The 14,123-nt window shown below is 47.5% G+C and overlaps 1 protein-coding gene across 7 annotated transcripts; it reads right to left on the bottom strand.

Annotated features, from left to right (window-relative positions):
* Positions 1–2,440: 2,440 nt before the first annotated feature.
* Positions 2,441–13,830, bottom strand: LOC103306434 (zinc finger protein 883-like). Of its 7 annotated transcripts, XM_065568653.1 has the most exons (5): positions 13,654–13,830; positions 12,121–12,206; positions 9,626–9,744; positions 6,686–6,798; positions 2,441–5,554 (listed from the first exon to the last, which is right to left on the bottom strand). In XM_065568653.1, the coding sequence occupies exons 3-5, from the start codon at positions 9,685–9,687 to the stop codon at positions 3,873–3,875; spliced, it is 1,857 nt and encodes a 618-aa protein (XP_065424725.1). In that variant the 5' UTR covers positions 9,688–9,744; positions 12,121–12,206; positions 13,654–13,830; the 3' UTR covers positions 2,441–3,872. The 7 variants fall into 7 exon arrangements, with proteins under 7 accessions (XP_065424725.1, XP_065424723.1, XP_023965293.2 ...); XM_065568651.1 differs by having other exon boundaries at positions 9,626–12,206; XM_024109525.3 differs by lacking the exon at positions 12,121–12,206.
* Between the last annotated feature and the right edge of the window lie 293 nt (positions 13,831–14,123).

Below are 14,123 nucleotides of genomic sequence, written 5' to 3'. Positions count from 1 at the left end.
ACAGACGCATTGGAGCATATGCTTTCGTGGGTGAATACCCATTTCGTCAGATGCATCTAATGGAAATTTCCAGAGGCAGGTATAAATATGCAGGCAAGAATCAGTCTGGAGATAATCAGGGAGGGTGAGGCCCTCTTCTAGCAGTTGAGGTATGAACACCACAGGAGGAGAAATGGCTTTTGTAGTTGGCTAGCCATTCACAGTCTTTGTTTAATCCTGAGCTGATGGTGTCAAATTTCCAAATGAACTGAATTCTCATTGAATTCAAAGAGAAACTGCTGAGCTTCAGTTCATTTGCAAATTTGACACCATCAGATCAGGATTAAATAAAAAAGAGTGTGAGCAAGAGGCTCAGTTCCGCCCACACACCTAACACCCAAGTGTACAAGATAGAAATTCGTTAACCAGAACAGAACCAGAGTCAGATAGCGTTTTTTTATTTTATTAGGGCTCATCTTATTGGAGCACGAACCCCAGGGGCTGCGGTGAAGTGAGGAAAAGGGGCTAAGCACCTCGTTGGTGCCGTTCCTAGTTCGCCACAGCCGTCCAGAGTCCAATGTCCGAGCTAGGAGGGTCCCATCTGGGGTGCCAGAAACTTACCGAAATGTCGGGTCCACCTAGCTGATCCAGGAGTTGCCTGATTGCCAGTCGGAGACCCATTCTGACACTGCTGGGAAGGGGACCTTTCCCCATGTTACCAAAATGTCGGGTCCACCTAGCTGAGAGCTAATAACAGCCAGGCAGAGATAAGGAAAAGGTTGCTTTATTCTGCAGAAGAAAGGAGAGCTTTGCACCTTGGTACAAAAACTGTCTTACACAAATTTCACAGATCCTTTATACACACTCAGACAAAGACTCCTGCCGTGTTAACACTTGATTGGTGGTTAGCAGACCCTGCACTTCTGCTATCTGGTCAGTGAAAACCGCTTTGCAGCCGGTCTGCTCTGCCTCAAGGCAGGGGAGACAAGATAGTTCAAAAGTTCAGGCTAGCTGTGTACGTGAGGCGCCTGCTATCTCTAATGGCCATTGGTAGCCATAACGGCTGCTGGATTGTAAAGAAAGGAAGGTGTGGGGGGGTCACTACTGACTTTCACACCCATAACTATTAGGGGCTATATCAAAATACAACCTTTAAACAGCTTTATTCCAGGTACCCTCAGGGCACCGCCATGGTGGGTGGTTGTGCATTAGGGAAACGCTCCAAAGCAATTTCTCTAAAATATCAAATCCTACAACCATCAGTGAAACACATTACTCACCCCCCCCCACCTTCCTATGCGGCTTCCTGCTCCTTCCCACCCACCACAGGGGCACCACACTCGTCTCAACGGCTGCACCGCAGGCATGCTTATTGTAGCGCCAGAGACAAAGCACCTGGGCTTACAGTTGGATTAAGGTCCTCAACTTTTAGCTGCCTTGAGATTTGAGGAGGTACATTGCCTAAAGGAGGCTACAGAGACTTGGGAAATGGGTAGCTATGATTGCCTTAAAATTGCTATCTGATCCCTTGGGCTTGGAGCCATTCCTGCAAAATTCCATTGATTTCGCAGTGCAGGTTGTGCTGCTCTGCAGGTATCATAAAAGAGAACTGAAGGTAAAGACATGACTATTTTTCCATGCACATCGCAAGGCAATGCAGCTCACTTGGCTCTACCCTTATAGCTTGTGGTTCCCTTCCACTCCGGCACCAGCCTGACAGAGTGGTGCAGAATATCTTCCCGGTTTGCCCATGGCCTTGTTGAACAAGATCTTGCTCTGCCCTCAGCATCATATTTGCCAAGTACGGGCAGCCTGCAGCTGTGCACATGAGCTTAACCTGCTCCCAGCTGCCTCCCCCCTCACCTTCCCCAATTCCCAGTCCACCACCAACCTGGCATTTCTACAGAGGTCCTATATATGGAGGGAAGCAAGGTGGAAAAAGATCTTACCATCTCCAAGCTTTGGTAGTCCCATGTGAATGGAATTCCAAAACGAAGGAAAAGCAACACTATTATTATTGGCATGGAGACTAGAACTGAGACGATAGCTACTTGTGCTGTTTCTACCCCTCCTCCCCCCACCCCACCCCCGTCCTGACACATCACTGCCCACATGGACAGAAGCATTATCCGTGGCTGAACGCCAGGCAAATCTTTGAGGGGGGGAGAAGAGAGAGAGAGAGCACGTGCACATGAGAAGGCATATTTGTGTCAGCATCTGTAAAGGCAGAAGAAGACTGAAGAGTGGAGGCAAGGTTTCCTTTACCATGACACCAAGGAGAGATAAGGACTGTGAGCTGTGGACAGGGCGCATTGACAAGATAGTGAGGGTGATACAAAGGCAGGCAGCCCTGCTAGGCAACGAAGTGGCACTAAATTCACAGGCAACGCAACTTAGCCATTTGAGGACACTGCATACTGGGAGCATCCCTTCCCCGCCCCAACTCCAGACAATTCACACGTTTGATAAAATACCATTTTAATTCCAAAGACGTACTAATTTTTTTTATCCTTAAGAACAAAAAAACCCAACAGCCTGCTGGTGTACTGTCAGATCAGGAATTACCCCCTCCCCCAAACCAGACAACCAACACAGAATATTTTCCAGGGATGTGCCCAGTCTAGTGTTAAAAGGCCCAAGCAACATGAATCTCATCACTTCTCATTGGAGACTGTTCCACAGCTGTTCTGGGATCTCATGCCTCTGCAATTACAACCCAAAATTACATTTGTTTTTCTCTTCTACAGAGGCACAAAGCTGGGACCAGAACTCAGTGTTGGACTCTCACTCACAACCTCGAATTCATTAGTGATATTCTGAGCTAGACTCAGGCAAGATGACTGTACAATGACACACCCGAAAGCAAACATCTCTATACTGTTGCCTTTTATCGTCAGCGCCGCTCACGCTAGCTTTCTGTCAGTGACTATTTGTATTTCACATCACTTTTGCTCACATGCAGCAGTTTTCATTTTTCTACCTACCCGCTTGATGTCTACCCATATGGGGTGCTTAATCCCCCCAGGCCCCTTTGACTTATTTCTCTTTCCTCAATGGCATTTGCAGCTCGCACCAGTTTTACACCATCTGAATAGTGAATGACCATGTAAGTTATTCCCTCTTCCAGGCGGAACAGTCCCAATGACAGATGATGGAATACATGACCTGAAAAGCAGAAGCTAAATCAGCTCTGATCAATTCTTGTGACCGGGAGGGGTGTGTGTGTGTGTCTATTCTTTCTCTGCACATGGACAGCTATCAAGCTGCGTCTCTTGCTCATTTTTAGGGGAGCTTAACTATTCACTATTCAAAGGCAATCAACGCTTTGTTACTTACTGTGTTGGAGTCCTACACTTGTAAGGCTCTGCCAATATAACTATACCAATATACAATACCCGCATACTGCTGCTAACATGGACTCTGGTGATACTGGCAAAATAGCATTTTGCTGGTATAGTTTATTACAGTGTCCGTCCTCGTCCCCGCACAAACAAAATAAATTCTACTGGTAAAGTGCAAATTTTGGCAATGTAACTGTGCCTACACTAGGGGCTTTTACCAGCACATTGTTCACTCACACATCACACCTCAAATAGACATAACTGCTGGCAAGCTTTGTAGCGTAGGCATAATTATATCAGCAAATGAGTCCATTTGCCAGGATGGTATATTGTTAGGGAAACTGATATAATTTATACCAGCAAAACTCTTGCCAGTATAAGAAGGTCAAGGCAAGTTTCCTAGAGACCTTAATTCAGTTTGATACAGTGAAGTTGAACAACAACATGACACTTCTGACTGAAGGTTCTCTCACCCATGGAATATTTATAAGATTTTCCTTCTGTGTGAATACTCTTATCGTCAAGAGCGTGGAGTTAATATGGAAGCATCTCTTACGGGTTCTCCCTGGTGTGAGTTCTCTGGTGTTTAATAAGGTTGGAGCTCCGATTGAAGGTTCTCTCACAATCACTACATCTAAAAGGTCTCTCTCCCGTGTGGATTTTCTGATGCTGAAGGAGATGTGAGCTCTGAATGAAGCTTTTCTCACACACATGACATTTATAAGGTCGTTCTCTAGTGTGAGTTCTCTGATGCTGAATTAGATGTGAGCTGTAAACGAAGCCTTTGTCACAGTCAGCACACTTGTAAGGTTTTTCTGCTGCGTGGTTTTTCTGATGGAGCATAAGCTGCGAACTGCGACTGAAACTCTTCTCACAGTTAGGGCATGTGTAAGGTCTTTCCACATGGTGGGTTCTCTTGTGCTGAAGAAGGCGGGAGTTGCTAGTGAAGGTTTCCTCACACTGGCTGCATTTATAGCTCTGGTCTCCCACGTGGATTAATTTGTGTTTATTTAGCACTGAGCTTCGGCTGAAACTTTTCTCGCACGCAGGACATTTAAAGGGTTTTTCTTGCGTGTGGACTCTCTGGTGTTGAATGAGATGGGAGCTCTGGTGGAAACTTTTCTCACAGTCCAGGCATTTGTAGGGTTTTTCTCCCCTGTGTGCTCTCTGATGGAGCATCAGGTGCGAGCTCTGAATGAAGCTTTTGTCACAGTCGGGGCACTTATAGGGTCTCTCCCCCGTGTGGATTCTCTGATGCTTAATAAGATTTGAACTCTTGTTGAAGCTTTTGTCACATTCAGAGCATTTATAGGGCTTCTTTCCTGTGTGGCTCTTCTGATGTTTATGAAGGTCCGAGACAAGACCAAACCACTCCTCACAGCCATCGCATTTGTAGAGTTCTTCTCCTGCGTGCATTCTCTGATGCAGAATGAAATGAGACCTGATCAAAAATGTTTCCTCACATTCCCCGCATGTATAGGGTTTCTGTTCTGTGTGGACTCTCTGATGTTTAATAAGATTTGCACTCTGTACAAAACACTTTGCACAGGTAGGGCATTTATAGGGTCTCTCTCCTGTGTGGAGTCTCCGATGCTTTATCAGGGTCGAGCTCCAGCTGAAGCTTTTCTCACAGTCGGGGCATTTATAGGGTTTCTCACCTGTATGGACTCTCTGGTGTTTAATAACTGAGGAGATCCAGCTAAAACTTTTCTCACACTGGGGGCACTTGTGGGGTTTCACTCCATTGTGAACATTTTGATGCTGAATAAGCCGTGTGCTCCGAATGAACCTTTTCCCACACTTGTCACATTTGTAGGGTTTCTCTTGCGTATGCGTTCGCTGATGATCAATCAGCTCTGATCTCTGTCGGAAGCTTTTCTCGCACTCGGTACATTTATAGGGTCTCTCCCCCGTGTGGATTCTCTGGTGCTGAAGAAGATGTGAGCGGCGAGTGAAGCTTTTGTCACACTCAGTACATTTATGGGGTCTCTCTCCTGTGCGAATAGGAATGTTTTGGCATTTGCTGAAAGGTCTTTCATTTGGAGTGGATTTCTCCACGCTCTCATCCCCTATGTTCCCGTGTTGGTCGGCTGGCCCACGTTCACCCTCACACGTATTTCCCACATCAGAGCTATTTGCTTTCTCTCTCTGTGATAAATTCCTGTGCTCTGCCAAACCCTCAGAATTTCCCTGCTGATGATTCTCTTCAGTCTTCCACTTGATTCCATCATCTGCTGGAATAAATGGAGAATCCAGATGTTACTTCAACACACAAAAGATATTGGACTTGTGAATGTAAAGCATATAATGTTGGCATTTTGACTACAGGCTCTATTAGAAAAGCTGAAAATATTCCTTCCATCTCCCTTCAGGAGTGTTGTATGTACAGGAGGTAACTGTTACACTGTACTCAGTACTGTGGCCTCAGATGGAGTACTGTGTCTAGTTTTGGGTGCCACACTTGAAGAAAGATGTGGACAAATTGGAGACCATCCAGAGGAGAGCAACAAAAATTATAATAGGCTTAGAAAACCTAATTTATGCAGAAAGGTTTATATCAACTGGGCACATTTAGTCTGGAGAAAAGATGACTGAAGGGGGACCCCATAACAGTCATTAAGTACGTGAAGGGCTGTTAGAAAGACGATGGTGACCAATTGTTCTCTATGCCCACAGAAGGAAAGACAAGAAGCTTAATCTGAAGCAACAGAAATTTAGGTTAGATATTATGGAAAACTGTCTAACTCTAAGGATAGTTAAGCACTGGAACAGGTTAACTGACAAAGCCCTGGCTGGGATAATTTAGTTGGGCTCGGTCCTGCTTTGAGCAGAGGGTTGGGACGAGATGACCTCCTGAGGTCTCTTCCAACCCTAATCTTCTATGATTCTATGAACTAAGGAGGTTGTGGAATCTGTCTCATTGCAGGTTTTTCAGAACAGGTCAAACACTTGACAGGGTTGGTTTAGGTTTCCTAGGACTGGGTCCTGCCTCAGTGCAGGCAGATGAACTAAATGAGCCTCTGAAGGTCCCTTCCAGCTCTACATTTCTGATTCAGAAGCTCCCTCTCCACCTCCTGGTTTCAATGTTTCAAAGCTCTACAGAGAGGCAAGACAATGATATCCACTATGTCCTGCCATCCCACCTGACCACTCAGAAGTCCGAAGTGGGAGGCTACAGTCCAAAGCCAGTCAAGATAGGTAGGAATCCACGACAGACGCCTGCCAAAAAGATGTAATAACAGCTGGCTACTAAGCTGACTGGAGGGGACAAAAGCTGTTTCAATAGACGCTCATGAAATGTGGGCTTCTTTCTCAGCTCATTACCTCACTCAAAGTTTCTGAAGAGTTCATTAGTTATTACTCACCAAAGGAGACCCCTTTAGAAAGGGGTCTTTCCCTCGAATCCTGGTGAGCCTGGACACATGGCTCTTCCCCATGTTCAATCAGGGATGCAACATCTAGTTTGGTGACAGCACGCCTGTTAGTGGGGGAAAAAAAAAAAAAAAAAAAAAAAATCACACGATGTTCTCTGGTACTTGGCAAGCACAGAGTATTTGGTATTTTGTAAAAGTCTCATTCAGCATTACTGCTTCCCATGATAGTCCTTCCAGTGGAGCATTTCAACCTGTCCCCAAATATATTAGCTGCCATATTGTTTGCAGTTTTGTTATTTTGCAACTTTCCCTATTGTTTTCCTGTCCTCATTGGCGTTTGCAATTCTTCCCAGTTTAGCATCACCTCCTAAATCCATTGGCATGCTGCTTACCTCCCCATCCAGCGCAATGATGACCATTTTAAATCCTGGACCAAATGCTGCTGTAACCTTCTCCCAACCCAGAACATGGCTATTTGTTGTTAATTCCAGTTTGTGATCTTTGGACTGTTCTATATCCAAGAAATCTCCTATCCCACCCAATTTTGGGAGTAAGGTTTTGTGAGATACTATATCAAATGCTGTACTAAAATACCAGTATCGGTCTCTTTAATGAGTCTCTTCCATCATATGATTCCCAGATTCTAAGGCCAGACGAGACCACTGTGATCATCTAATCTGGCCTCCTGCATAACACAGGCTATAGTCTAGGAGAGAAAGGCCCCAAAAATGAATACAGCATTATTTAAGGTGAAGCTGCACCATAGATAACTTTGTAGTGTTTTCTGTCTGTCACAGTACAGCCTAATATCTTAATTTCTTACTCAGTAACCACTACACACTGAACAAACATCTTCATTGATTTGTCCACAATGACACCTTGATCTCTGTCCTAAGAGGTTACAAGGATCTAGGATTGAGATTCAATGTATTTCTGCAGGAGAGTCATAAGACAAACACCACATAATTTTACAGAACTCTTTGGCCACTAACAAGTTAAATGAGAGACAGGCAATTTCCTGGCTGATTGTATGGATGCTGAATTGCAGAAAATTGAAATTGCTTCTATTAGAATATTGACTCTTTCCACGTGGAACATCCTTTATTTGGAAAGAGTGGAATGTGGAAAAATTGGAAAGAGTCCAGCGGAGGGCAACAAAAATGATTAGGGGTCTGGAGCACATGACTTATGAGGAGAGGCTGAGAGAACTGGGATTGTTTAGTCTCCAGAAGAGAAGAATGAGGGGGGATTTGATAGCAGCCTTCAACTACCTGAAGGGGGGTTCCAAAGAGGATGGAGCTCGGCTGTTCTCAGTGGTGGCAGATGACAGAACAAGGAGCAATGGTCTCAAGTTGCGGTGGGGGAAGTCCAGGTTGGATATCAGGAAAAACTATTTCACTAGGAGGGTGGTGAAACACTGGAATGCGTTACCTAGGGAGGTGGTGGAGTCTCCTTCCTTGGAGGTTTTTAAGGCCCGGCTTGACAAAGCCCTGGCTGGGATGATTTAGCTGGGAATTGGTCCTGCTTTGAGCAGGGGGTTGGACTAGATGACCTCTTGAGGTCCCTTCCAACTCTGATATTCTATGATTCTATGATTCTATGATTATTTGCACCAATGCGTCATATGCAATAATCCAGCAACTCATTTCTGCTTGTGGGCTAGACAGAGATGGAGAAGTACAGCCATTGTCCTAAACCAGAAAATATTGTAAAGAGAGGGATTAGAGCTACCTTCTGTATTTTGAGTCTCCATTGACTGGAGCAGTTTCCCCCCCCCCCCCCCCCCCAAAGGAATGCAAGTGCAAACATGAGAAAAACCCTGATCTGAAGATCACTCAGGCCCCTTACAGCTCATGCCACTTATACAAACTAGTGAATACAGTAAATCCTTGCTTAATGTTGTAGTTCTGTTCCTGAAAAATGCTACTTTAAGCGAAACAATGTTAAGCAAATCCAATTTTCCCATAAGAATTAACGTAAATGGGAGGGGAGGGGTTAGGTTCCAGAGAAATTTTTTTCGCCAGACAAAAGACATGGTGTATATACATGTGTATACATACACATACACATACACACACACACACACACACACACACACACACAGAGTAGAAGTTTTAAACAAACAATTTAATACTGTACAGAGCAATGATGATTGTGAAGGTTGGTTGAGGTGGTGGAGTCAGAGGGTGGGATATTTCCCAGGGAATGCCTTGCTACTAAATGATGGAACTAGCACTCAGCTGAGCTCTCAAGGGTTAACACATTGTTGTTAATGTAGCCTCACACTCTACAAGGCAGCAGGAATGGAGGGAGGGGAGACAGCATGGCAGAGAGAGACAGACACCCACTGTGTGAGAGAGAAGCACATTGCCCCTTTAAGTACACTGACCCCACTCTAAGTACATTGCCTTTTTAAGTAGATTAGCAAATTGAGACGGCAGCCGCTGCCAGCATGCTCCTTCTGTTCTAAGCCTTGTTGTGTCTCTCCCACCCCCCACCCCCAGCTCTGTGGAGATAAGGTACAGAAGCAGGGGGGGGGCAGGAGCAAGGGGACACCCTGACATTAGCACCTCTCTTCCCCCCACCTCTGCACAGCAAGCAGGAGGCTCCCGGGAGCAGCATACGGCAGTGGGGGGAGGGACAGCTGAACTGCCCGGCAATTGATAGCCTGCTGAGCGGCTGCCGCACAGGGAATTTAGGGGAGCTGATAGGGGGGCTGCCAGTCCACCCTGGTTCTAAGCCCCCACCAGCTGGCTCCAACAGGCTGCCGTTTCTGCAAGCGGTGGACAAAGCAGGCGGCTGCCAAACAACGTTATAAGGGAGCACTGCGCAACTTTAAATGAGCATGTTCTCCAGTTGATCAGCAATGTAACAACGAAACAACATTAACCGGGAAGACTTTAAGTGAGGAGTTACTGTAATAATTTTTACCCAGTGAGATCAAAGTCTTGTAGTTGTCCCTCATCTCGTCCTTCTACAGCTCCTTCTGCCATCCTGCTAGCTCCTCCCACTCCTCCTCAGGAGAGCGAGACAGCGATGTCAAACATAGCCTGAAATGAGAAATGAAACACTCTGGATCCAGACTCCTGGCTGCAACCTTCCGGCTGATGGGGGAGAGACACAGGCAGTCCTTGGACGAGAGCTGTGCAACGAGGGAGGATGCGACTCCAGCTTGGGAATGCACAGAAAGCTTGTTATTACGTACTGACTTCCATGTTCTTCCCGTAGCTAAGGAGGAAGTGCAGCCAGTATCTGAGGCCTAGAACAGTCTCAGTTCTTGTTAGTATTATGAGAGATGAACAGTCTGAGGGGCTGATCCGCCCCCAACTGATCAGCTAGTAGAAAGGCTTGAAGTTCAAAAGAAAATATTTGTACAAATACAAGGACCAAATTCCATCCATTTTGATTTACGGCCTCTTGTTATTTATTCTCAAGGATTCAGGCATTTTCTGGGGATTCATCAAGTTTGCCAAATCCCAAAATCACCATACATTTTTAAGCACTAATGATCTTTATTTGAAAATCTATCCTTATAAAGTGGAAAAAACAAGGAGTCCTTGTGGTACCTTAGAGACTAACGAATTTATTTGAGCATAAGCTTTCATGGGATATAACCCACTTCATCAGATCCCTGGAGTGGAAAATACAGTAAACAGGTACATGAAAAGATGGGAGTTGCCATACCAAGTGTGTGTGGGGGGGAGGGGAGCAGTGCTAATGAGGCCAATTCAATCAAAGTGGATGTGGCTCATTCCCAGCAGTTGACAAGAAGGTGTGACTATCAACATAGGGGAAATTATTTTTTGTAGTGACCCAGGGTTATTCCCAGTTCTCTTCCTGTTTAAAATGTTTGTGATCCACTCAAGGATCAAAAGCAAAGACATGTAACTTAGGCGACCAGCCACCATGCAAATAATCAACAGTGATCCATTGATGAGAACAACCCCATGAATGAAAATCAATTGCCCAAAAGATGCAGCAAACATCAGGAGCAGTTCACAAATGAGTCACTCCCCAAAGTAGTAAATGTGCAACATAAGTTAATCATAATAAATCCTTCCAACAGCAAACATTGTCAGCTACTTACTTGGTACATACTTGATAAACTTTGACCAGGTCTTTCATTAAAATCTTTTTGGTAAAAAATGGGGTTGTCAAAGAAACGGCATTCTTTCTCCCACCCAATCAAACATGTCTTTGGAGGTGAAGTTTTAGTTTTCAGAAACACTTTTGAAACAAATAAGTTGAGGGAGAGGTTATTTTTTGGTATGTCTGAAATTATTAGTTTAAAAATGGTGGGGAAATGCCCTCTCTATTTTTTCCTCCCATCACCCTCCTTCCCCATTCTTCTCATTAGAGAAGTGTGAGGGGAAAAAAAAAACATTTACATTCAAAATTAACCTTTTTCCTTTGAAAAAGCAAACCTGGATAGTGCCTCTTGCTCACATGTTCAGGGTCACGCTGATCACCAGATTTGGGGTTGAGAAGGAATTTTCCTCCAGCTCAGAATGGTGAGAGCCCCTAGGGTCTTTTCTGCCTTCCTCTGTAGCATGGGTCACCTGCTGTGATTTCCTGTGCACATCTCATCTAATCATTCCCTGACATCACAGGGACCTTGGCCTCACCTGTTCTCTTTTTCTCAGAGCCAAAATATTTTGGTCTGACTAAAGTCTTTGGGCTTAATACAGTTAGTGAGATGTAATGGCTTGTGATATGCAGGAGGTCAGACTAAAAGATCTGATGGTCCTTTCTAGATGTAAATGCTATGAAACTTCCCCCCTCCCCATGAGAAAAAAGTGTTTTCCCCTCACTTTCTGTTATGTTTAAATTTCTTACCCCTTTTCCCTACTTAAAAAAAAAAACACTGTGGGGGAGGGGAGTTTAAAAAGAAAGTGAAGGATTTCCCCCAACAAAATGAAAATAATTTTTTTCACTGAAAAACCCATTTTTGCATTGCACACGCAAACTTTGTTTTAAATTTTTTTTTCACAGAACATGAGTTTTGACTAGCTCTAATACTTAGTTACCAACAGCACCTGCAAGATACAAATCAGAGCTCTTCATTGTCACTCAGATCAGACTAGGAAATCCCCAGGAAAAGTTCCTCCCAGGTGCAGCATGGAGAGTTAGACAGTAACAATGCAATTAAGCAATGTTTTAAATACAGCTGGTTTGAAACAGGTTACACAGTTCAGGAGAGACACAGGTTACACTAGAATCCATCACTTTATCCTCTGTCCACAAGCAAAACAGTCCAAGAACTTCATTGTCAAAGCTCTACTTGGGCAGAGGGGTCTCTGGCCATTCCCCTTTGAATCAGGCAGTGTACGTTTTGCAGCTGTAGTTTGGAAGCCAGTGGGTCATCTGGGGCAGGTTTCACACAGGGACACTGCCAACTGAAAACCAATATTGGCTTAACTACAGACTTGCTTAGTTAGTTTTGATCTCGGCAACAGAACAGGAACTTCAAAACAAAATTCTTGCTTCTCCCCGAGAGGCTCATTCGGCAGTTCTGCAAACCAATTAATTCATTTGCTCAGATCTGTACCGTCAATGGCAATTTGTCCCTCCACACACCCCAGGAGTTGCTGGTAGAGTGCCCCAGTGCTGCTGTATGGCTGAGAGCAGACACTGCCCTCTTCCTTACACTCCTTAAAGGAAGGGCATTTCCTGCATCTTAGACCCTCAGGCTCCAGCGTGCTTCCCAGCCCACAGCATCTTCCAATTCTCCCCTCCATGTGACTCCTAAATCCAATCCTTCTGCTTCAGGCCCCCGTTAGAGACCCAATTCCCTTCCCCCCATACATCCCCCCCAATTCACTCCTCCACTCTTTGTATCTTTCCATTTTGCTCCCCCACCTTCCCTACCAATCATAGCTGCTCATTCCATCCTCACAGCCAATCTGCTTCCCAGTCACCTTGACCTCTCTTGGCTCCCGCCCCCTTCCTCACACCTATTGCTCCACCTGGGTAAACTGGAGCATTTCTCAGAGCTTGTCTACACTACCTGCTGGATCGGCGGGCAGCGATCGATCCTAGAGGCAATAAATCGACTACTGGGCGCTCTTCCGTCGACTCCGGTACCGCACCAGAAGGAGAAGCGCAAGCGGAGTCGACGGGAGAGCGTCAGCGGTCAACTTACTGCAGTGAAGAGACTGCAGTGAGTAAATCGAAGTACGTCAACTTCAGCTTCGCTATTCATGTAGCTGAAGTTGCGCATCGTAAATCGACCCCGCAGGGTAGCGGAGACAAGCCCTCAGACTTACCCCGTCATGTCCCAGGGCTCTCCCAGACTTCCAGCCTCCCAACTGGCGCCCACCCACCGGTGCTCCCCACTGGCGCCCACCCACCGGTGCTCCCCACTGGCGCCCACCCACCGGTGCTCCCCACTGGCGCCCACCCACCGGTGCTCCCCACTGGCGCCCAACCTGCTCTTGAACGCAAACAGGCTTCAGTGACCCAGTCCCAGCCCTGCCCCAGGCTCTGACCCCGTCGCACCCTTGGCCCCAGCAGCTCCTGAACTCGCCCCCCCTGTGCGCCCCTTGTGAGTCCCCTGGCAAGGTGGGGCGCGGCCTGAGGGACCCACGGGCCCCCACACAACGCCAGGAGCCCACGGAGCTGCGGACCCGCTTTGTGCCCGCGGCTGCCGGGCTCGAGTTCTCCCCGCTCAGCGCCGGGCTCGGGACCGGGTTAATTCACGGGACGGCGAGTCCGGACACCGGCGCGGGCTGCCAGCAGCCGGGCGCCCCCGGCGGGGCGGGACCCTGACCCTGACCCGGGCCGGGCCCCCCGTTCCCGCCACCGCAGCCCCGGGGACCCGGCCCAGCCGCCGATCAGCCCGAGCCCGGCGCGACCCTCCCGCCTGTCCCGGCCGCACGGTCCCCGAGCCCGGGCCGTCCCCGCTCAGCAGCGCCCGGGCGGCTCGTCCCGGCCCCGGCCCCGGCCCCGGCCGGGCTCACCTCGCGCCGCCGCCATCGCGCCGCCGGGCCCGGGCAGCGTCAGCGCCAGCCCCGCCAGCCGCCAGCCCGCTCCGCTCCCCGCCCCGCCGGGCCCAGGCCGCGCTGGGGGCTGAATGTTCCCCCCGAGCCCGGGGGCGGCGCTGAGCCGAACTCACAGACCTGGGGGCGGGGCGGGGCGGGCCCCAGTATATTTACATCATCCCTGACCCCACCCTAGGGTGCCAACACCCCTGCCCCCCCCTTCTCCGGGCCCCGCCCCCCCTCCATTGCTCCTCTCCCCCATCCTCACTCACTTTCACCAGCGGGGGGGGGGGGGGGGTGAGTAGGGATTTCCCTAGACGACCCCCCCATTACCCAACACTCCCTCCTCAGTTACATGCAGTGTTGCCAATTTAGCCTTTGGTTGGAAAGTTGAATTGAAATTGAAACATTAATACACACTTTAAAAGTATATACAAGCGGTGGGTCTC

The sequence above is a fragment of the Chrysemys picta genome, chromosome 15, assembly GCF_011386835.1.
Source record: "Chrysemys picta bellii isolate R12L10 chromosome 15, ASM1138683v2, whole genome shotgun sequence".
NCBI classification, from domain to species: domain Eukaryota; kingdom Metazoa; phylum Chordata; order Testudines; family Emydidae; genus Chrysemys; species Chrysemys picta.
The sequence above is the reverse complement of the archived record's forward strand: the minus strand, read 5'-3'. Positions and strand labels throughout refer to the sequence as shown.

What these genes read in the sequence shown, in the direction of transcription:
- LOC103306434 (XM_065568651.1), bottom strand. Translation starts at nt 9,687, where the DNA reads ATGGCAGAAGGAGCTGTAGAAGGACGAGATGAGGGACAACTACAAGAC. An exon ending in CAAGACTTTGATCTCACTGG is followed by an intron (nt 6,799 to 9,625) that starts GTAAAAATTATT and finishes CCCCACTAACAG; the next exon opens with GCGTGCTGTCACCAAACTAG. An exon ending in TTCTAAAGGGGTCTCCTTTG is followed by an intron (nt 5,555 to 6,685) that starts GTGAGTAATAAC and finishes CATTTATTCCAG; the next exon opens with CAGATGATGGAATCAAGTGG.